Source organism: Saxophila tyrrhenica (assembly GCF_035928015.1).
Source record: "Saxophila tyrrhenica strain CCFEE 5935 chromosome Unknown scaffold_12, whole genome shotgun sequence".
NCBI lineage: Eukaryota > Fungi > Ascomycota > Dothideomycetes > Mycosphaerellales > Extremaceae > Saxophila > Saxophila tyrrhenica.
In genome coordinates, this window is record NW_027041744.1 from 653358 (window position 1) to 676019 (window position 22662).

A 22662-nucleotide genomic window follows, 5' to 3' on the forward strand; every position below is an offset into this window, starting at 1 on the left:
TGGTCGTACTTGTGGGAGGAGGGAGGGTAGGGCAAACAAGGGGACACAGATGCGGCGGTGGGACAGGAACGTGAAGTGGAGTGGATCGGTTATTTGCTCGAGTGTCACCTTGGTTGTATAGCCGGACATACTCTACCACACATGCACGGTTCAAGAGTCACAGCAACATTCGCCCGCCGAACGACTGGGCAGCCGCGAGTACTTATGCACACGATAATCACACCATCTCAATACCACGTGCCTGTGCTGTGTCTGTTCCCGTTCCAGTGCATCAACGCTACGATACCACCCTATCAATCCTCCTCCCCAAATGCACCTACCCCCTCTTCCCTCCCCTTCACCCCCAACCTCAGTCAGCGAAAGCCCATCCCAGAAGCAACACGAACCGCCAAGAGTAAAAAATGTCATGATATCGTAAAGCGGAATCATCACGTCTCCCCTTCCCATCCCATCCCCATCCCCATCCCGGCCCAGCCCATCCAAGTTCGAGCAAAAGATGAAACCCGTCCCGTGCCCGCCGAAGACTGTTGCTCCTGGATATCGCCTCGATTCGCCTTGCTCCTCGCTCCGCCGCGCGCCGAAAGAGAAGAAAAGCAATGGTGCGCCCGCTCCGCTTGTGATGTGATGATAAGGAGAAGTGTTGGTGGAGTGATAGCACGAAGGATGCACGGTAACGCCGTTAGAAGAACCCATCTTCTCGCTCAAGCTATGGGTTCGCTGCCACCTCGACTCGCTCGCCCGCAGCTTCAGCACCAGCAGTCGCGTCAGGTGTCGCAGCCTCGGACTCCTCTTCAGCAGGCTTAGGCTTCTCGTCGACGCCTTGGCCACGGCAGAGGGGGCAGGAGTTGCGGCCTTGAGTCAGCCACTGTAGTAGTAGAGTTAGCAACAGCTCTGATCAGCGAGGCGGGGTTGGTTTTGAACATACCTGATCAATGCACTCCCGATGAAACAGATGCCCGCACTTGACCAGCTTCCTCGCGACCTCCGCGGCCTCGAAGTCGCACAGGCAGACGAGACACCTCTGTCCTGCATCCAGCGAGACGCGCTCCTCGCCCCCCACGGCGGCAGCGACGAGGGTAGCGGTCTTCGCGGCATCTGAAGGGGCCTCGGGCTCGACGAGCGTGATATTGTATATCCCACCCGCGCCCTCGACATCCTCTTCAGTAGCTACCGGAGCCTTCGCCGGTCCGAGCAGGGCGGAAAGCAGCATCATGTCTTCGTACGTCGGGTTCTCGGTGAACAAGCTAGGAGTGGTAAGGATGGGATGGTTCTCGGGATACGATCCGCCGAGGACGTAGATGATCCAGCTGCGGCTGTCGTTGGTGCTATCACGACGGTCGTTGCTGGAGTTGTCCGTGCCGGCGGAGGTGCTGGCACGCGAGAGTGAGGGTAGGTTGTCGGGTTCGACGACACCGTTGCGTCTGGGGTGGCCGGAAGCGAAGCGAGGGTAGTGAACGTTAGGGAGGGTGTCCGAGCGGCGATTCGTGTTGGAGCGAATGGTTTCGGCGTCGTTGGACTGCGTCTGTGAAAGTAGGTTCGTGCTTGAGTGAGTGGAGTGGAGAGATACTGTCTCCTCGGTGTGGCTTGACAGCGGACTGCCAGCCGATGCTCTGTGCAGTGCACTGTTTCTTCTCGAGTCGCCCGGCAGGAGAAGCGAAGTCGGTCGAGAGTGAGCAGGCGTGCTGTTCCTACTGGATATCCTGCTGAGCTCAGGGCTCGGACTGGCGGGTGTCGCTGGCGGCGGTCTTGGCTCAAACGTGCCACTGGAGCTCGCAACACTCCACGGCCGCTCTCGCCTCCGCTCCGGCGATCGGTGATCTCTCTGGTCGTCCATGCGGTCATTCAGACGGTTCCTCCCCATACCGAAGCCGCCCATGCTAGCGCGTCTCCGGTGTCGGAAGCTGGTGCCGTTTTGAGGAGGCCGTAACATGGAGTCGATGCTATCGTGAGCATGGTTTCCTAGTGCGTGTGCCGGCATTGGCGACGGAAAGCTGCCCAGCGCATCGATGAAAGGCGGCAGGTCTTCGTTAGAGCCAGCTGATCCAGAGCCAGGTGTGATGGATCGTATGCCTACGATAATGATGGGCACCATCCGAGCCTCCGAGTTGCCCTCGCCACCACCCTCTGAGCTCTGTTGAGCACCTTCTGAGTTCTGTCCACTGTCCGGGTTCTGTTCCTGGTTGTTTGTGGCCGCAGCTGACGCACCAAATCTGAACATGCGAAAGAAATTCAGCGGTCCAGGCTGTTGCCCACTCGTCGAGCTCGACTCCACATCACCACCACCTCGCAGCGCCGATGCTATCCGTCCACTCTGCAGTGCTCTCAGAAACCCATCAAAGCTACCGTCTTCACCCGCTCCACCGATATCTCCCACGCCAGTACCGCCTGTGAGTGATCTCGCCTCGCTCAGCGCCTGGTGGTCGTCTCCCATGAGTGTAGCGGCTGTGGCAGCTGCAGCAACCGACAGCAGTCTACTAAGCATAGCAGCCTGGTCCTCAGCAGCTCCCAGTCTTCTTATCGCGGGTTGCGGTGACCGCCGCCGTCGTAGTGAAGGGAAGTGTCGAAACGGTCGATCTGATCGAAGTGAAGGCAGAGGTATGCGTGGTGCGGTTCGCCGTGCAGAGCTGTTTGTTCGGGTAAGTGAAGGACCTGGCTCAGGTGGAGGGAAAGAGTCGTTGTCGAAGGAGGAGTCGACGTCGATTGAGGGTAGCCTTGGCGGGTAGTAGTCGTCGTCTTGACTGTCCATGCCGCTGCGGACATACGACGTCCGATGTTGTAGGAAGCGAGGCGTAGGTCTGGAAGGATTGGAAGGTCCCGGCCTTGATCGGTCACTCCGACCCAGCACGTCTCGTATCGTCGACCTGGTTCGTGAGAGCATCGCCGAGCCTCGCGACCGCTCTGCCGTCTCGTCGTCCTCCATCGTATGGCTGCCTGACTCGACGTGGAGCAGTTGTGATAAGCGATGCACACTGCCCGGTCGTGTGCGTAATCGAGGTGTCCGCTGCTGCGGCTGGCTGTGCTCTCCGCTCAACAGCCCATCCTGCTGCCCTTCATCGCTCGTTTGCAGGTGCACCGATCTCCGGAACACTGAAGCTCTCCGGTTCGCTCTTCCGCTTCCCTCTGTCCGCCGCTCTGGCTGCGAAGGTCCTTGGCCCATGGTTGCGGCCTGTCGCCAGCGAGTGTTCTAGATCCGGTGATGTGCCGCTCCCTCCATCCGCCTCTCGCCGCAGCCGGGTGCAGTGTGCAAGTTCACACACACAGGGTAGTGATGAGGTTGGTGGCAGAGGTGGTGAAGAGGCCACGTGGGTAGGGCGGCGGTGGTACGAATACGGGGGACGGTGGGTGGTGAGGTGTGTGTGTCTGTGTCTGTGTCCACGTCGGCTCTTAGGTCTGCTCTGGATTTGGATGCGGCGGAGCTGCAAGTCGAGGTCAGAAGATCGTTTCAAACTTGACCAATCGCAGTGCGCGGTTAGCAGAGTGGTTGCTTCTCTTCATCCTTCACATCAATACGTGAAACATTGGTATATGCTAAATGCGAAGGCAAAGGAAGGAAGTCTGGTATGCGAACGTACAACGAGCCACATGTACTTGCTGCCGCTCCACGACACACAATGCGTGTTGGCTCGTCACTGGCTCGGCTGGCAGTGAATAAGGTCCAGCAATGCCCATCTTCGCCCCAGTCTACCGCCCGACGGCACACCAACAAACATTCCTAACCCACCAGCAAAAGCTCGAGAGCAAGAAGCGCAAACGTGGTGAAGCATCCTCCGACGATGAAGGCCACCCCTCCTCTTCAGCCTCAATCTCACCCTCACCACGCCCTCACCACGGAGTGAACAAAACAGACCCCTACCACATCGCCGGCCTCTCACGACAAGACCCCCTCCCACCACCACCCTTCCCTCATGCCCCGCTCAAAGGACTATCCCAGCCAAAGGTACCCATCGAAGAATCCCTCGCCACCCTCAACCCACCCCTCTACCTCCCCCCCTCCCAACCAGAAGACAAATCCACCTCCACCAAACGCCGCCACCTCGACAACCTCACCACCCTCCTCCACCGCTCCCTTTTGAAGCAAGACTACCCCCGCGCCTCCCGCGCCTGGAGCATCTTACTCCGCACCTCCATCTCGGGCCAAGGCCTCGACATCCGTCGCGCGGGGCGGTGGGGGATTGGAGCTGAGCTTTTGATGCGGAAGGGTACGGAGGAGGAAGGGGACGTGTTCTCGGATGAAGGGTTCAAGTTAGCGAGGCAGTATTACGAGCGGTTGGTGCTGCAGTATCCGCACACGGCGCAGACGCAGCATGGGTTCAATTCTTCCGTTGTTTTCCCGGCGCTTTTCAACGTCAGGGTGTTTGAAGTTCAGGACCGCTCTAAGAGGGCGAGGCGGGAGTTGTCCGCGAATGAGGACAATGCGACGTCCGTTGCAGATAGTTCCACTGAGCGACCGGTCGATGAGATCCAGCTGCGAGCCATCCGGGCCCAGGAGTTGGAAGAGGCGCTGCCGATCGCGCGACGCATGGACGAAATCCTTTCAGGTCCTCCTTATGACACCAACGCGACTCTTCTGGAGCTCAGAAGTATGGTGGCGCTCTGGATCTCAGACCTGCATGGCATGTTGGCCAAGCTGCCGGACGAAGAGATGGACACCAGCTTTGGCTCCGAAGCGACGTCTCCAACCGTCAATGCCACGGAGTCGCATTATGCGAATGCTGAGGCCGAGCGGCAGAAGGCGAGAGACGTGTTTGCGAAACTCGAAGCTTTAGGTGCGGAGCTGAGGCCTGAAGTCGCTAGAATTGTGAGAGATCTTGAGAACGACTGAACGTTTGCAATAGGGTATCGTTTCTATGCTCTCGCGTGCATGTACACAACCACAACTTCCGGATGGGACCAAGGATTTCCAACGAGTTAGTCATCGAACAGGGCTCTTCCGCAGCCAGCCAGCTAGATGTAGGTCGAGCGTGAGTCCACACGTAGACAGACTTCGGATCAACGCCGCCTCACGTGTGACCGACCACCTCGAACCATCCTTAATCCAATCAAACTTCACGCTCCAACAACACCTCAGCTATGCGACCTCAATAACTATCCTGATGATAATGACTCCTCACCATCTCCCAATCCCTCTTCTCCTTCAACCCGCCCTCCTTCTCCAACCCCATTCCCCTCTCCACCCACTCCCGACTCCCCATCTCACTCAACCGACTCAACGCCCTTGCAAACGCAAAAGCCTCCTCGTCCCCGGTAAACATACTACTACTCTTCATCATCGTCATGTTCATGCCCAGATCGTCCATCAGACTCCTCATCGCGTCCCCGACATCCGCTCCCTCGTGCGCCGCTTGCTTCGCTTCTTTAATCCCCTGTTTGGAGGAGGAGCGCAGCATTTCCCCGATCTCGTCGCGGGCCATGAAGAGTTGGGTTAAAGGCACGGCGGTGGTGAGAACGAGCTTGCCGCGCCCTTCGTACACGGCGTCGACAAAGGTGATGAAGCGGCGCGCGAGGTCGCGGGAGCGGAGGTTCATGCCGGGGACTTCGGTGATGATGAAGGCCTCGTAGCTGCGCACGAGCTCGAGGTAGTCTGCGGCGCCGGTCGCTTTGCCCATGAGCTCGTTGAACGTGAACCAGCAGGCTTTGCCCGAGGCGCGGGGGACGTGGATCTCGCGGCCCCAGACGTGGAGGGTGTCGGAGTGGGAGGGGTCGTTTTCGGGGTCGCCAAGGAAGCGGAACCAGTGCTCTGCGTGGCTCTTTGCCGCGGGGTCGAGGGGGTGGTGGTAGACGCCTGACGGCGGGCGGGGGATTTTGCGGTAGTCGGTTGTGGAGTCGAGGTTCAGGACGCGGAGTTGTTCGAGCAGGAGGTTGATGCAGGGGATGAAGGAGTCGCGTTGGATGCCGTTTTTGTAGAGGTCCGAGGGGTGGCGGTTGGAGGTGGTTACGAGAACGGTGCCGTGGGCCATGAGAGATTCGATGAGGCGGCGGAGGATCATAGCGTCGGCGACGTCTGTGCATTGGAACTCGTCGAAGCAGAGGACGGTGGATTTCTCCGCGATGTTGGCGGCGACGAAGGGGATGGCGTCGATGTCGTTGCCGTGTTGGATCTTCATCTTATGCAGCTCTTTGTGGACATCCTGCATGAAGTTGTGGAAGTGGATGCGGGTCTTGGAGTGGATGTTGGAGGGAAGGGTATCGTAGAAGAGGTCCATGAGCATGGTCTTGCCGCTGCCGACGTCGCCAAACATATACAAGCCTTTGGGCAGGCCCTCGTAAGCACGCATCTGGACAGGACCTGTGTCCCTGCTTCCAAGGAGTGAGCTCAAGAAGCCCTTCTTTTTCGGCTGGAGGGACTCGATGGTCGGATGGACGACTTTGGGCGGGTTGTACGACATGAGGTTGTCATGCAGGTCTTGCAGCGCTTGTATGAGTGTCCGCTGGTGTTCATCGTCTCGTAGTCGGCCGGAGTGTACTCGATTGTCGTACTCTGCTATAGGTCCCGTCTTCTTGTACTCCTCCTGCCTGTATTGCGCCATTGTCGCCAGACCACAGCGCTGGACATGTCTCCCAGCCCTCTGAGGCTTCTTGATAAGCTCATGGCTCCTCCGTAATCCATGGTTGTGTGTGAAGTTACGCCTTGCTATGCACTCGGTACACAGCCGCTGCCGTTGCAATTGGGCATACTGTGGGCGTGAAGCTGCTCGCGTGAAGCTTCGCAAAGCTCGTACTGCATCAACTGAGGCCATAGCGATGGTGTCTGAACCGTCTAGGCGCACGCGACAAACAGTGGACTGTCAAGGTGTCTTGAAGCATGCTAGAGCGGAGATGTCGATCATGGCGGCGTGGAGGTCAGGTTCCAGATCGCCCTTTTGCAGGCGTCGAGTGTCTATAGGAGGGCTGTCAATGCTCTTAGGTATACTTCCAGTACTCCTACCCAAAGATTATGTACAAGATGTTGTTTATCTGGACGAAGGTGGGAGCAAAGCGAGCTCATATGTCGGCTCACCGACCTCGGGCTTCGGCATTTGAAGGCGAGCTGTCACATGCAAGCGCTTCTGTCTATCACGAGCAACAGCAACACCACCACCGACTCGGAACCGAGGCGCCTCACAATTTACTATAGACAACTGGCAGCACAGCAATAGTATGACAGCAAGGGAGTGCCGGACAAAGAGTCAGCGGATCTTGCCTCACCAGCCCTCGGACGCTACCAGAACATTCTTTGGCAGCTAGGTAATCATTCAGGCCTCACAAAGCCACGCAACACACTTCCTTTGCCCATATAAGATCCAAATCCGAGTCGCCCATCATGGCGTCATCTTCCAGTACACCTACCCCGTCCGATCAAGAAGCAACCTACAGCAAAATGTCCGTCGGCGACGTCGAGGCCATCGGCAGCCACTGTCAGATGCCCTTCTGCCACCAGCTGGACTTCCTGCCATTCAAATGTGAAAGCTGCAAAGGGTGTGAGATTGATCCCTGCTGCTCCCACTGATACATCTTGTACTGACATATCATCCCAGGAAATTCTGCCTGGACCACCGTACCGAATCCGCCCACTCCTGCCCCCAAGCCGGCGCCTGGGCCCGCCAACGCAACCAACGATCCGCCACACCCACATCCGCCTACGCCGGGCCAAAGAAACCCACCATCCTCACCCACGAACAACAATGCTCGTCCCCAACCTGCAAAACCCTTGTCAACACCCCTCTCACCTCCGGCGTGCAGTGCGAGAAGTGCAACCGCACGTACTGTCTCAAGCATCGTCTAACCTATGACCACGATTGCGCGAAGCTCACGCCGCTCGGCGCGAGGCCTGGTAATACTGCGCAGCAGACGCAGCGGGAGAAAGGGCTAGCGGCGCTTGGGAAGCTGAGAGCATGGGGACAGGCGAAGAAGGCCGCCGCGGCGCAGACGAATGTGCTGCCCGTGTCTAAGGCGAAGCAGGCGGAGGCTACGAGGGTGCAGGAGACTGCGGCGTTGAAGAAGACGGCGAAGGGCGATGATAAGGTTCCAGTGGAGAAGAGGGTATATCTGCATGTCGAGGCGAGCTCGGATACGGTTACGTCGAAGATACCGAAGGGCGCGTTCTTCTACAACACTGAGTTTAGTGTAGGACGGGTGCTGGATCTGGCGGCCAAGAGTCTGCAGGTTGCGAACTTGAACAACCGGTCAGAGAGCGAGGAGGATAAGCTGAGGGTGTTCCATGTCGAAGGAGGGAGGTTGCTGGAGTTTGGGGAGAAGTTGGGAAAGAGTGTGCAGACGGGCAATACAATTGTGTTGCTCAGAGGGGTGGGAGCTGGCATGGCGAAGACGCCGGAGAAGACGGTATAGATTAAGATGGAGGCTGTCCTTCGAGAGCATGTCTTTAGCGATGGCGTCTGGTGTTGCTTGGGGTGGAAGCCGAGCGCTACATGTGGTGCAGTTGCTTCTTCCAGAGTTGTATCATCACATTCTGTGCTCCGTATATGAGAGTCATCCATAAATCATCGCTAAACATGTGATAATATGCATGAGTCGTGCAGTGCAGTCAGTGGCAAGATTCTCTCGGCTTCCATTCGGCGGCGGCGAGCTCGGAGGAGCGCCCGGGCCATGCCGTAGACTAGCGATGGACTTTGAAGTCTCCTTGACGCCATCTCGAGGAACATTTTTTGTCTTCATCTCGCCATCCACCACAACTCCATCTCTCATCCTCACTACACCATCTCCCACCCCGTGCGCGTCACTCTATACCCTTGTAATACTATCGAGCGATCACTATGTTGTCTTCACGGCTGATGCGGAGCGTAAGTCGCGAAAGAGCTCTCATCCACCATCACACGAGCACATACTGATCATTACAACAGGCGGTACCGCGTGCGACTTCTTCCTTCCGTTCATCAGCATTCCGCACACCCATAGCGTCTCAGTTCCGGAGAGGTTATGCCGAGAACATCAATGAAGGCGACAAGGTCAAGGGCCAGGTCATCGGCATTGACCTTGGTACCACAAACTCTGCTGTGGCGGTGATGGAGGGCAGCTCGCCCAGGATAATAGAGAACTCGGAAGGTATGCATGTTGTGATGAAGGCACGAGGCGATGGCAGAAGCTGACACGTTATTGCAGGCACACGAACAACACCCTCAGTCGTCGGCTTCACAAAGGAAGGCGAGCGGTTAGTGGGTATCGCTGCAAAGCGCCAGGCCGTCGTCAACCCCGAGAACACCCTCTTCGCCACCAAGCGTCTCATCGGACGAAAGTTCAAGGACGCCGAAGTGCAGCGCGACATCCAGCAAGTGCCTTACAAGATTGTGCAGCACACCAACGGTGACGCGTGGCTGCAAGCGCAGGGCCAGAACTACTCGCCCTCGCAAATCGGTGGTTTCGTGCTCGGGAAGATGAAGGAGACTGCTGAGTCCTTCCTCGGCAAGAAGATTCAGAACGCTGTCGTGACTGTGCCTGCGTACTTCAACGACTCGCAGAGGCAAGCCACCAAGGATGCCGGCCAGATCTCTGGTCTCAACGTGCTGCGTGTGGTCAACGAGCCGACTGCTGCCGCACTTGCGTACGGTCTTGAGAAGGACAACCGCGTGGTTGCGGTCTACGACTTGGGTGGTGGTACCTTCGATATCTCCATCCTCGAGATCTCCAACGGTGTGTTCGAGGTGAAGTCCACCAACGGTGACACCCACCTTGGTGGTGAGGACTTCGACATCACGCTTGTGCGCCACCTCGTTGAGCAGTTCAAGAAAGAGCAAGGAATCGATCTTTCGAACGACCGCATGGCTATTCAGCGTATCCGTGAGGCAGCTGAGAAGGCGAAGATTGAGCTTTCGTCCTCGCTCCAGACCGACATCAACCTGCCTTTCATCACTGCCGACGCCTCCGGACCCAAGCACATCAACTCGAAGATGAGCCGATCGCAGCTCGAAGGTCTCGTTGACAAGCTCATTGGTCGTACCACCGACCCTGTCCGCAAGGCGCTGAAAGATGCGAACCTGCAGGCCAAGGACATCCAGGACGTCATCCTCGTCGGTGGCATGACCCGTATGCCAAAGGTAGTCGACTCCGTCAAGAGCATTTTCGGCCGCGAGCCTTCAAAGTCGGTCAACCCTGACGAGGCTGTTGCCATCGGCGCTGCGATCCAGGGTGGTGTGCTCTCTGGTGAGGTTACGGATATCCTGCTTCTCGACGTCACTCCTCTTTCTCTTGGTATCGAGACTCTCGGCGGTGTCTTCACCCGTCTGATCAACCGCAACACCACCATTCCGACGAAGAAGAGCCAGGTCTTCTCCACTGCCGCCGACTTCCAGTCCGCCGTGGAGATCAAGGTGTACCAGGGTGAGCGTGAGCTTGTCCGCGACAACAAGATGCTCGGCAACTTCCAGCTCGTCGGCATCCCACCAGCGCACCGTGGTGTGCCTCAGATCGAGGTCACCTTCGACATTGACGCGGACTCCATTGTCCACGTCCATGCCAAGGACAAGTCCACCAACAAGGACCAGTCCATCACCATCGCCAGCGGATCTGGTTTGAGCGACTCCGAGATCCAGGGCATGGTTGACGACGCCGAGAAGTACGCCGACGCTGACAAGGAGCGCAAGCTCTCGATCGAGGCCGCCAACCGCGCCGACAGCGTCGTCAACGACACCGAGAAGGCTCTCAAGGAGTTTGAGGAGAAGCTCGACAAGGCCGAGGCGGAGCAAATCCGCGAGAAGATCAACTCGCTCCGGGAATACATTGCCAAGAACCAGACCGGCGAGGGCGATGCGACCGCGGAGGACATGAAGCAGAAGACCGACGAGCTGCAGACCGCTTCGCTCACGCTCTTCGACAAGATGCACCGTGCCCGCAGCGAGCAGGGCCAGGAGGGTGGCGAGCAGCAGCAGGGTGAGCAGCAATCCGGTGGCGACCAGCAGCAGCAGGGTGGTGAGGGCGACAAGAAGCCATGAAGAATGACTTGATGGCTTGTCTTGTTTTCCTTCCTCGCGCCGTGCCCGCTATCGTCTGAACGATCCCCGATCGGACGACATCATCCACATCGGCTGAGCTGGGCGGCGCTCCTCTTGTACGCATACTACTACACTATACCCACAACCCTCACGCCCTCTCCACTCTACCACGATAGACGAGACGAGTGGATGCGGGACAGGGTGTCTTCGAAACTCTTGTCTTACTACATACAGCGGAAAAAGGAAACCGCCGGTGCTGTGCTTGATAACGGGCACGATGGCTGAAGCATTGGAGGCATGGGCAGCCGGCGTTTTGTGATGTGCAGTATGTAATTTAGCCGTTTGCGCGTTTGCTGACGGGACTTGGTCTCTCTGTGTGTGTGTAAAAGAAATTTAAGAACTCTTCTCTCAAGTCATCTCCAACATCTCTTTGCTCCTTACTATTTGGACAGTTTGATCTGCAGTCGGTTTGCCTCAGTCAACGGGCTTTAGAGCTCTGAGCTGCGCACACTGAGCTTCTGACTCCATCTCCATCACACCCCGCTCGTCGATGGTTCCGAGGATGAGTTGTCATGCAGCATCTATTTCGCTTCAACACAAGGTCGCAGCGAGGTAATAAACAAAGCTAAGTTATCATTCGTACATCACTTCCATCTCGCCTCTTCCCATTCTGCTACGTTTCCAATCCAACCCAAATCCCGTTACTACACCACAAACATGTCTTCATCAACCGAGCAGGACCAACTCAAACAATCCCTCACCGCCACCGGCGAGCCCTGGACCCCAACCCTCTCCTCCCTCTCCAAGCTAGATCCCACCTACCTCCGTGCCTACACCAACCTCCGCTCCGTGCCCCGCAACAAAAAGGCCCTCCCCCTCAAAACCCAAGAACTGCTCCTCCTAGCCATAGACGCCGCGGTAACGCATCTCGATCCCGCCGGCGTGCGTGCGCACACTGCTGCCGCGCTCGCCGCTGGCGCCACTAGGGAGGAGATCTTGGAGACGTTGGAGTTGAGTAGCGTTCTAGGGGTTCATGCTGTTACGGTTGGAGTTCCGACGTTGATGGAAGTTTTGGCCGAGAACGGCGAGCCGCCTTTACCAGACGAATTGACCCCAGAGCAGCAGCAATTGAAGGAGGCCTTCACGGCCAAACGCGGGTACTGGGGCACCTCCTGGGATCCGGTTCTGCGACTGAGTCCCGGGTTCTTTGAGGCGTACACGGAGTTTTCGAGCGTGCCGTTTGATGCAGAGCATGGGAAACTGGACGCGAAGACGAAGGAGTTGGTGTATACGGCGATTGATTGCTCGACGACGCATCTGTATCAGCCGGGTTTGAAGGTGCATGTGAGGAATGCGGTCAAGTATGGGGCGACGAAGGAGGAGATTATGGAGGTGTTTGAGCTGGCGAGTTTGATGGGTGTGAAGACTGTTTTGATGGGGGTGGATGCTTTGAACGAGGAAGGGAAGGGGACGTGAGGTTGTAGAGTAAGAATCTTCTCGTAGAGAGGAACGCCCACCCACATGACTTGCGTGGCCTTTTGGGATGCATTTGTGTCTAGGAGAAGACTGCAAGATGTGCCCGGCGGGCCAGGATTTTATTGACAACTGCTTGCGCATGGGAAATGGCGAAGTGCCTGTCGGCGTTGCTGCTTCCGTAAACTCGCAGACGTGGGCATCAAGAAACAGCCCGTCAAGCGGCCAACCGAGCATATCTAGCTAGTAGCAGTCTTCTCCGCGACCCGATTGCACCTAACGAGCCCGCGTCAGTCTTTTCAGCGGGCTGTCCTTGTCTGTGAGAAGACACCTTACGCTCTCGTTCTGGCCTGTAATGTCACTCTCACTGTCCACAGCTGTGGTATCAATTCAAAGCATCAACCAGGTATCTTCCTCCACCCCCTACAAAACCCCAACGTCGACCGACAAAGCTTCCCCACCTGCACCTTCAAATCCATCTTCCGCCAGCTACCCGCCGCCGCATGCCAGAGCCGAGCGTTCGGGTGCTCAATACTTTTACTTCCCATGTTCTGAAACCAGCCTCTGCCTGGGTTGAAGCCCGTGATGGGAAGCACGAGAGCGTCTCCAGCGACGATTTTGCCCCGGCCACCGATGGGGTCGCCGTTAGCGGAGAGGGAGTCCCAGGATAGAGAGGGATTTTCGCGGTGAGCGACGGCTTGGATGGCTCTGGTTAGGGCTGGTGGGCCTGTGATGTCGAGGGGGTCGATGGCGAGCAGGTTACCGCTATTCTGACGGATGTCTTCGATAAGTGTGTTGAGGAATTGGTCAGCGACGGCATGATGAGGAGCCATAGCAAGGGCCCAATTCGTGACTTGAACAGGGTGGGAGTAGCCCATGCGCCAGTAAGTCGGGTCGGGTTCGGGTGGGTTGTCTGCTTCGATGCCGAAGATGGCGTGGACGGAGGGCTTCGATCGACTTGGTAGATCTGCACTCGCAAGCAAGGCCTCGTAGGTGGATGTGGCGTTTCCAGGTAGCGCTGTCTCGTGTGAAGACGGCATGTGCAAAGTCATCTCAGTGCTGGACGATGCGTCCGTCCACGGTGTAATGTCTGAATCCAGCACCCAGCCGAAAGGGTGCTTGAGAGGGGTCGCGTCAACATCAGCGTACTAAACATCGCTTTCGTCAGCGAAGACAGGTGTTAATTGGTCACTGCACTCACTATACCACCAAACCACTTCACCACCAGCACTCGGAACACGTCCGCTTTCTCAACCGGATACGGTAGCCGCTGAACATCCTCGTAAATATCCGCGGCAAAGCTCTTGGTGAGCATGTCGATGCCATCATCGTCCCACAGGAACCAAGCCATCTCCGGTCCGTCGATGTCGGCCTCACCCTTAGCGAACTCGAGCCACCGCTCAACACCTGCTCGGATGGCGTCACTCCACGATTCGGTATTCAGGCTTCGCCATGTTTGATGTGTGATCAACGGGATGCGTGCATGCTGGAGATAGGCCTGTTCTAGTATGGTGAAGGCGAGCGCACACTCGACGGCCTCGAGGATGGTCGAATCCGACGTCAGTCGACATGGCGTGCCGTTGGCGGTCAATCTATCCAACCAATAGGGAGGAATTTGCCATCCTGTTGAACGCACGATCAGTGCGTCGTTTCCTGGCCATTAAAGGTATTGCTTGACCTACTCCCACCTGTTCCGTAATTCGTCTCTACAATCTGTTTAGTCAGTCGTCCGACGGGTACACTCTTCCTGTTTCCAAATCCCTGCGGCAACAGCCCAATAGACAAGACGAGGAATGCAAGCAAACAGAACGACCAGAAGATGGATGAACATCTCACGCGGGCCGGTCTTCGCCAGCGAGGCAACATTGCATTCCGTTACCTGTATAGTTATGGATGTGCTCGCGACACGAAGTCGCCAGCGATCCTGAACACCAGCACATTGCTGCTGTTATATGGCTGCCTATAGGACAGCGAAGACACCGCTACCGAAAGCGCCAAATGAGCGATTCATTTGCGCGGTTCGCAGCACCACACCTCTGCCACTCCACGTGCTTGCAAGATGGTTGATAGTTGGGCTAGATCATGCAGGGATCAATAAATTGCTTGGCGGTACAGATGAGGTTAGCATGTCTTGCCGCGTAGCTTATCACCACCTCCCCTGCCCCAGAACCCTGCAGCTCTTCCGCACACCTCTGCAAGGCCGGGAGCTGGAATCAGGAATGAGGGACGAAGAGGCGTAAGAGGCGCCGATGGGGCCTCGACACGAGTGGGAGCGACGTTGCCGGCAGATCTTCAGTGGCGATGGAGGGTGGCCCTTCACGACGGGTGAATGGCAAGGCTGGCCGGTAAGAAGGTAGTTGGCGTCGTGAGAGACGAGGCCTAGTGCATGCGTCTCAATAGCACGTTGATCTGATCATGCTTGCCAGCATTGCTGCGAAGGCTGCTGTCAGGCTGCGATCGCTGCGGATTGCGGTGATCTTGCCCGAGCTCCGGAGCACTCATGGGAGCACATCAGTACCGGTCCATCATGCTCGACCCCTGGTATGCGTGTGATATAGTCGAGTCTGACCCCTGCTAAGAAAAATGATACCGGCATATAGGGTGAAGATCGAAGAGATAGAGAAAGCGAAATCGGACGGGATGGACAGTGACGCTTCAGTCGACTTTTTGGCCCTTGAAGTGTGTTCACAACACTGCTTACATGGCTGTACCGGGTAAAATGCTCATGTTGCTCGTGTATGTTGGTGTGCATGTAGAGAGTAGAGAAGAGTAACGGGTGATGGAGAAAGAGCCCAATTACCCCAGGTCGTGGCTGCCTCGGACGTGTCGACGCGCCGTTATCTAATCGGGAACGCGGGGTTCAATCCACCCGAAGCGGCAGGCACGACCTCGCCCTTGCAACGAGCTATGCAGCGAGAGCTGACTCCTTCTCCTCTTCTACACCACTCTCGTCTGCATTGTCTTGGTATTCATCTTGGAGCTGTAGGCAGCCTTGGTGCTTCAGCTGCACTCGCTGTTGATGCCGCCGCCATCAACCACCCCCCACCCCACTTGATGACTCGTTGATAAGCGCCCACCGCACCTCCTCTCCTCGGCCACCATGCTTCCACCATCTCAACTCCGCCGCGGGGTGGTCCTCGCCCATCACCGCGCCCTCGCTACGAACACTCTCAAAGCCTCTAGCGCTTCTCTTCTGCATTGCCCACTCAGCATTGGCCAATCCCGCCGTACCTTCTGGGGTGGCAGACGCCCTCCGAAAGACTGGACCTCCCATCTAGACCCCCAGTTTCAACGCTTCCACCGCTTCCGTACTCTTAAGACTCGCGCCAAACTCCTTAGTAAGATCCGTCGGCACCGTTCGTTCGATTGGGACAGTAATGCGGCCAACTTCTTCACCCCCAGGCAGGTTCGATGGGCGTCGAGGTGGAATGACAATGGGTGGAAGCAGAAGCATCCCTGGTATCTGAATGATGATGGCGAGCTTGTGAAGAAGAAATCTGGTCGTCGTGAATTGGACGGAGAGACGGACGGCTACGAGTTGAATGCACGGGAGAAGGAGTGGCAGCGGAAGTTGGAGCTGATGCGGGAGAGGATTGATAATGATCCATATGAGGCGTTGTTTGGAAAGAGATTCGAACAGTTCTGGCAGCCTTTGATGCCGAATTGGATGAAGTCGAACTTCGATGTGACCAACTGGGGAACGAACGAGGCCGAAGCAAGAAAGGCGGCTGACGTGAATCAGAAGGCTGAGTCTGCAACGCCCAAAGATACAGCACCGACCAAGAAGAGTCAGCCATCAACGAGACCAGATGGCAGCCAAGCGACCAAGGGTACGAACGCGGGAGTTGAGCCATCTGAGCCAAAGAAGCCGAAGCCGAACTCCTATGCCTACGCCTCTTCAACTACCTGGGACTCTCAATCAAACAAGACCAAGCGGACAGAGTGGGACTCGGTGTCTGGACAAACCAAGAAGTTCGAGTATGACCCCATTTCCAACCGGATGATTCTGGTCGAGTCCCCTAAGCCTGCCGAAACGAAGGCGCTCGAATCGCCGAGCAAGCCAACCAGCACATCTAGCAACGTAGTCAAGTCGTCTCCCACACCAGAAACTACCGTTGTACAGAACACGACAGGAGCGCCGGGAAAGCAGACGCAGAACACGCAATCCAGCTCCAAGGTGGATGGCGTCCCGGTCAAGCAGCCGAACGATGAACGCAAGTCCATTCCCATCCCGCCTCCGCTGTCCATGCCATCGTACAATGTCCCAATCGGCTTTTCTCCAAAGCCAACGTCTCTCGGGCCTTGGAAGAGCACGGCGGTGGCTTCCGATGTCCCCAAGCCGTCAAGTCTCGCCACTATACCAACCAAAGAGCCAAGCAAGCAGGCGATGACAGAGACTTCGGGCCAGACAAAACAAGAAGAAGCAAATTTGGACGGCTTAACTGCCGAGTCCATCCGTGCCGGTTTCCCAAAGCTTACATCCACCAAGCAACCGCCATCTGCTTCACGTCCACCCGCAACAAACCCGCAGCAGCAGGGCGAACAAGAAGCCTCGTTCACCAACCTCGAAACTCAAGGGCTCACTGATATCATTCTTGCAGATCAGTCTGTCGTCGACTATTCTAAGCTACGCAGCTACAGCAACGCCACGGGATCTCAGTGGGATCAAGCGGAGCAGGAAGACATTCTCCAGAAGGAGTTCGAGGGTCTCAACAAGAAGAAGGAGAAGCTGCTTCGTGATGAGCATGGCCTCTTTCACATTGAACACCAGAAGGGAGAATTGATGAAGCTCAACCAGCGCATCGAAGAGGTCGGGAAGAGGATCGACCGCATCAGTGACGTTATGGGACCTCCCGAGAAGTCGTCCAAGGTCGCTCCAGACAACACAGCAACTAAGCAGAATGAGAAGAAGCCGGTGTTGCAGTCGAGTCTGGATCGTATGTACTCCAAGCAGGAGGATAAGTCGCAAGTGCTGCAGTCGAGTCTCGATCGTATGCAATCCAAGCAGCAGATTTCTAAGAAATTGTCGGAAGAGGCACTGGAAGATGCCGACGATGCCGCTGCCCACGAGTCGACCGAGCCACTGGAGACCTCTGCGAGCAAGCCGGCGGTGCCACAGGGCTGGGACAAGCAGGCAGAGATACTGCAGGCGGATCGCGTCAAGCGTACGGAGGCGAAGGTGCCGTATCCGGATATGCAGTCTCTTATCACGTCTGCACCGGTTCGAAAGAATGGACAGGATGAAATCAATCGGGAAAACCGCACAATGAACCACTCACTAGACAATTATATCAAGAAGCTCAGGGCCACGCATCGGGTGCCGGCCCTACCATCAGAGGCTACTGAAGCCGCCTTTCAGGAGCGCTGCGCGGAAGTCAAGAAAGCCAGCGAGCCGATTCTGGACCAAAGTCGGGAGCACAAAATGGGGATGGACCAGAGACGCAAGAAAGTCAAAGCCACGCGGTCTGATGCTGAGCATTCTCAGAAGCAGCCAACATCGCCCCCAACCTTACCGCCAGCTCCCAGGATCGGAGATCATCTTAAGCAGGAAGATCACACCGCTGAACGCACTGCCAAGCTCGAGAAGGCCAATCGAATGCTGCAAGATGAGGTGCAGGAGCAGAAAGCCCGAATGGAGGCACACGAGGGCAAGTACACAAGGAAGATCAGTTCGCTTCGTGGTGAATTGGATGTGGCGTATAAGCAGTCTGCTGTGCACGGAGACAAGCACGTCGAACGCATTCGGGCACTGGAGAAGGAAGTCGAAGAGGCGACGAAGGCGGCGCCTGAGAGCAAATATGTCGACAAGATTCGAGCGCTTCGCGATGAGCTTGATGTTGCCTACAAGCAGTCGGCTGTGCATGGTGAGAAGCATGTTGAGCGGATCAGGACGCTTGAGAAGGAACTCGCGGAGGCCAGGAAGAGTGGTGCCATCAGCGCCGCCGCCGCCGCTCAGGTTGCTGACGCTGAGACAAAGCCTGCAGCCGCCGATATCCCACAAGCAGAAGGAGACCTGGCACCCAACGCTCTCAAATTCGCCGGCAGCGAGAAATGGTACAAGCAACCCGCCGTGACTCCATCGACCATCAAGCGCGAGATGGAGAAGGCCGACCAGAAACGCCGCGACCGCGAACTCGTCCGCGAAGTCCAGAAGATCTACGAGCGCTTCTATGGGACTATTGATACACAGCATCGGCAGCCAGAACCGAGGAAGGAGCGGAATGTTGAGGTGGAGTCGGATGTTGATCTAGGCGAGGCTCTGGCGAAGTATGAGACGGATCAGAAGCAGAGTTATAGATTTAGGAAGGGGGAGATGGAGAAGGAGGTCGCGGCAAAGGAGAGAGAGGCGAATGAGGGGGTGAGGTTGGTTGATGATGGGGCGCCGAGGTTGATTCCTGATGCCCTTGCTAAGGCCTCAAGTCCAGCCGTTGACGCAGCATCGGGCGCCGTGGAAAGTGAAAAGCTGTGGGCGGAACCAGCTCTATACAAAGTCCTGACCCCAGAGGAATTTGACCGCGACGAACGGAAATGGAGCATGTCAACCATTTCCATGACGTCGAACTTCACCGGCACCGAGGAACCAGTATCAATAGTCGGCGCACTGAAGACCTCGAAGCTGCGCCTCAAATACCTAAAGAACATCGCCGAACAACACGCCGACGGGCTCCAGCTAGTCCATGCAGCGAAGAAACTGCTGGTGTTCCGCAAAGTGAAGGACGAGAAGCGGCAATTGGGACAGCAAGATCGCGGCCTCCTTGACTATCAGGTCGTTTTGTCAAAAGGCGGGAGTATCGAGGTCTATTCACTGGTCTCGCGCTTTGCTGGCGATGAGGCTCCTATTTCTATCACAAAGGCTCTGGGTCCGCTCAACGAGCCCAGCGAGTTCATGCCGTATGTCGAGGAGTACCAGGGGAAAGGGTATAAGGTCGTTCATGCGGTTCACAATATGCTGGTGTTCCGGAAGGAGCTACCGGTGGAGAAGGAAGAGGCGGGATTCGGATTGCAAGATCACGGTCTCCTGCCCGCGACAGAAGGTGGACAGAGTACCGGTCATTCCATCAACCCCATCGATGGAACTTCATCGCTATCTCCGGGAAGCACTTCCACATCGGAGCATTCAACAAAGTTGCAGCAGGCCGAGCAGTTTGAGAGACAGGACTACGATATCCGCCATTACCCACGCGTCAAGCGGGACGAGTATCCTGTCTTCACCGGCACTAAGCGGGTGAACCAAGGCAAGACGAGCAAAGGGGAGAAGAGCGAGGGGCCAAAGGAGTCAAAGGAAGAAGGGCCTTCCGTAGCATGGGGGGCAGCGAGCGGCATGTTTGGCGCGGCCATGGCCGGGATGGGCGGTGCGTACCTCGTTGGTGCAGCGGGGGAGAAGAATCGCAAACACCGGGAGAAAGTCGACGCTATGGTTCAGGGGAGGCGGGAGCGGCAGGTGGCGACGGAGAGTGCGAAGAGGAGGGAGGGTTGGTTCTGGAGGGAATGATTTAGGATGGTCTCTTGTTCTCTGGTGTTGGTGATGCTGGGGCATTTGGTTTCGCATTTATGGGGGATACATGAGGGATGGATGGGACGCCGCTCAGTTTTATGGCTTGATGGTTGATGATTTGCATATGATACTCTGATCTCCTTTCAATCCAACTCGAACAGTCTGACTCTCCTGGTCTTCCCAATGTACTAATCTGCGACTTCAACCTGTGCTATAAGACTCGTGTCTCTTCGTCGTGTCTCTGATGCCGCGGTGCTGAAGCTCGCCCAAAGCTCTGCTCTCACTTCGACACTAGCGTCCCGGCTCCTTCCCTTTTCGGCCTCCGCGCGCCGTTTACTCCCACCTCGTCATCACGCATTGAATCTCAGCAACTCCGCTTCTTACGTCTCTCCGCGGAGACTGAGGTACTGTGAGAGCTCTACGACACCACTACACAGAAGCGCTCAGCTTCCCAACTGAGCAATAAATAGCAACCAATGCTCCAGACCAGGCCCTTGGGTTCGAACGAATATGGGTGCCGCAGTCGGAGATCAGGCTGCGCTATCGAGCGGCAGTAGTCCGAAAGACTCGGGAATGGAAGACACAAAAGCACAACATAAGGTCCAGAGAGCGCCAACTGCAGCGCCGGCAATGGTGGAGACGAAGGAGGCGGGAACCATTGGGAGGGTCGGCTTGAAGAAGAAGGATGGGGAGGGCAAGCAGGAGTGGAATACGAAGAACTTGGGCAGTAGACTGACGACGGACGGGATGTGTGCGTTGGCGGCTGGAGGGTTGGTTGCGCCGTTAATCACGGTCATCGATAAGTACGGCATACGGCACCAACGCAACAGAAGACGATATGCTAATACTCCACCAGAGCAATCATCGAAAATGCCTCTGGAAAACGCCCCATGGCCGAGTCCTTCCGCGCCTCCCTCTCCACCCTCCTCCTCCGCCCACACAAATTCCTCGTTTCGCGCCCCTTCCGCCTAATCCTCATGCTGTATGGCGGAACCTACCTCACAGCCAACACCCTCGACACCTTCAAATCCTCCATCCACAACCGCCCCGCCTCCTCAACCACAACAGGCACATCCAAGTTCGCCGCCACCTCCGCTGCGAACATCTCCCTTTGCGTCTACAAAGACTCCCAATTCGCCCAAATGTTCGGCACCGTCTCTCCCCGTCCGATTCCACCTGTTAGCTACGCCCTCTTCGCCGCGCGCGACAGCCTGACGGTCTTCGCGTCCTTCAACTTACCCTCTGTTATCGCCCCACAATTGCCGATGGGCGAGGCTGCTGAGAAGTACGTGAGCCGAGCCTCAGCAGCGCAGTTTCTAGCCCCGGCCGCGATCCAGTTGATCAGCACGCCGATGCATTTGCTGGGGCTGGACCTGTATAACCGAAATGGCGGGACGACTTTTGCAGAGCGAATGGCGAAGGTGCGGGTGGATTGGTTGAAGAGTAGTGTGGCGCGGATGTGTAGGATTGTGCCGGCTTTTGGCGTGGGTGGGGTGGTGAATAATGGGTTGAGGAGGCGGTTTATGGAGAAGTTGGAATAGTGAGGGAAGGCAAATGGAGGAGGTTATGGATACGGCCGAGTGCATGGGAGCTGCGGAATGGGACTAATAGATGGAGGTTGTTTCGTGGCGTGGCGCTCTGGGAAGCATCATCAGCATTTGTGGTGTTGTACTATAGATGGATGGGTCACTTGTTGCCAGGAGCGCTGCTGGCTGGACGGTATACTGCTGTACATGTGTAGTTATAGCTGAGCGTCTTGAGAGCCTATTTCGAGAGTTAATCGTACAGCCCCTTCCAGCTGATCAAATCTCCCTGCTTAGGGCAACACATGGTCGCCTTCGCTCACAGCAAAGAAGAACCATCCAAGCTACCGACAGTGCAACCGACGCAATAGGTCACACTGAAGCGTGTAAGCCATCTTCTCACAGACAGCGACAGCCTATCGACGGGAGTGATGTGGCCTTTTCGATCCGGACGGGTCTGGGAGAAGACTGCTTGAGATGCCCGGTCGGCCCCTTCCACTGTGAACGGCTTGCCATCCCCCCTGCCCCATCGCGAGACAACGGATGGCATTCCTACTGCCCTCTGTTGCAGCAAAAGGAACTACCCAAGCCGGAAGGAGCAGCGCCCCTTGGCCGATCACATGCCCACCCAAAGCGAATGACAGTGAAAGCGGCCTGGCAGGTCAGAGCGAGCCGCGCGATAGATCCTCTTATAGACGCCGAGAGTTCTCTCGGGATAGCTAGATGGCGTTTTCGAGCGCCTTTGCGTCCAGGAGAAGAATGTCCCCCCTTCTCGTCGGATCGTTCTCACGTTCGTTCGCTTGCCATCCTCGAGACCACCAAAAACTCATTCGGACGCTGAGCTTCTCCAGCCCAAACAAAAGAAACACTCCTTGCGGAGGTGAGAAACCGAAGTTTACTACTTGTTCAACTTTTTCTTGTATGTATTGGTAGACTGATATAGGAGAGAACGAAACAACCAAATCTCAATTGAAATTTGATAAGCAGAGCAGTGGATGGGGGGACCCTAAGGGAAGATCATTGACCTGAGTTGCCATTTCAACCGCTTGATCTTCAGCCGGAGACTACGAGGCTGTTCGGACCCTTGGACTTACTGGTTCGTGGAAAGCAGAACCTGAAGAATCGCAATATAATAGTAAAAAGCCGGCGGCCGGATATGGCCGACATGACGGGACGGAGGGTGAGTCGAGTGTCGTGACTTCATTTTGCTTTGCGATTTGGTTGTCTCGAGGTGGTGGTGGAAGTTGTT

At 56.5% G+C, this 22662-nt stretch overlaps 9 protein-coding genes across 9 annotated transcripts; 6 read left to right on the plus strand and 3 right to left on the minus strand.

Moving 5' to 3' along the window:
* Window positions 1-706: 706 nt before the first annotated feature.
* Window positions 707-3157, minus strand: LTR77_007839 (uncharacterized protein; the record flags this gene model as incomplete). Its single annotated transcript, XM_064805075.1, has 2 exons — window positions 707-865; window positions 926-3157. 2 exons carry the CDS (start codon window positions 3155-3157, stop codon window positions 707-709), a joined length of 2391 nt encoding a protein of 796 aa, XP_064656917.1.
* Window positions 3158-3661: 504 nt separating this feature from the next.
* Window positions 3662-4822, plus strand: LTR77_007840 (uncharacterized protein; the record flags this gene model as incomplete). The annotated part of the gene is made up of 1 exon (XM_064805076.1): window positions 3662-4822. The coding sequence occupies one exon, from the start codon at window positions 3662-3664 to the stop codon at window positions 4820-4822; it is 1161 nt and encodes a 386-aa protein (XP_064656918.1).
* Window positions 4823-5078: 256 nt separating this feature from the next.
* AFG1 (ATPase) lies at window positions 5079-6527 on the minus strand (the record flags this gene model as incomplete). Its single annotated transcript, XM_064805077.1, has 1 exon — window positions 5079-6527. The coding sequence occupies one exon, from the start codon at window positions 6525-6527 to the stop codon at window positions 5079-5081; it is 1449 nt and encodes a 482-aa protein (XP_064656919.1).
* A 773-nt stretch (window positions 6528-7300) lies between these two features.
* On the plus strand, window positions 7301-8325 carry LTR77_007842 (uncharacterized protein; the record flags this gene model as incomplete). The annotated part of the gene is made up of 2 exons (XM_064805078.1): window positions 7301-7455; window positions 7515-8325. The coding sequence occupies 2 exons, from the start codon at window positions 7301-7303 to the stop codon at window positions 8323-8325; spliced, it is 966 nt and encodes a 321-aa protein (XP_064656920.1).
* A 425-nt stretch (window positions 8326-8750) lies between these two features.
* SSC1 (Hsp70 ATPase ssc1) lies at window positions 8751-10922 on the plus strand (the record flags this gene model as incomplete). The annotated part of the gene is made up of 3 exons (XM_064805079.1): window positions 8751-8777; window positions 8838-9039; window positions 9097-10922. 3 exons carry the CDS (start codon window positions 8751-8753, stop codon window positions 10920-10922), a joined length of 2055 nt encoding a protein of 684 aa, XP_064656921.1.
* Window positions 10923-11639: 717 nt separating this feature from the next.
* On the plus strand, window positions 11640-12398 carry LTR77_007844 (uncharacterized protein; the record flags this gene model as incomplete). Its single annotated transcript, XM_064805080.1, has 1 exon — window positions 11640-12398. The coding sequence occupies one exon, from the start codon at window positions 11640-11642 to the stop codon at window positions 12396-12398; it is 759 nt and encodes a 252-aa protein (XP_064656922.1).
* Window positions 12399-12793: 395 nt separating this feature from the next.
* Window positions 12794-14056, minus strand: LTR77_007845 (uncharacterized protein; the record flags this gene model as incomplete). The annotated part of the gene is given in 3 exon segments (XM_064805081.1): window positions 12794-13543; window positions 13597-14018; window positions 14032-14056. 3 exon segments carry the CDS (start codon window positions 14054-14056, stop codon window positions 12794-12796), a joined length of 1197 nt encoding a protein of 398 aa, XP_064656923.1.
* Window positions 14057-15495: 1439 nt separating this feature from the next.
* LTR77_007846 (uncharacterized protein) lies at window positions 15496-19887 on the plus strand (the record flags this gene model as incomplete). The annotated part of the gene is made up of 1 exon (XM_064805082.1): window positions 15496-19887. The coding sequence occupies one exon, from the start codon at window positions 15496-15498 to the stop codon at window positions 19885-19887; it is 4392 nt and encodes a 1463-aa protein (XP_064656924.1).
* Window positions 19888-20400: 513 nt separating this feature from the next.
* On the plus strand, window positions 20401-21431 carry LTR77_007847 (uncharacterized protein; the record flags this gene model as incomplete). The annotated part of the gene is made up of 2 exons (XM_064805083.1): window positions 20401-20693; window positions 20747-21431. The coding sequence occupies 2 exons, from the start codon at window positions 20401-20403 to the stop codon at window positions 21429-21431; spliced, it is 978 nt and encodes a 325-aa protein (XP_064656925.1).
* Window positions 21432-22662: the final 1231 nt, after the last annotated feature.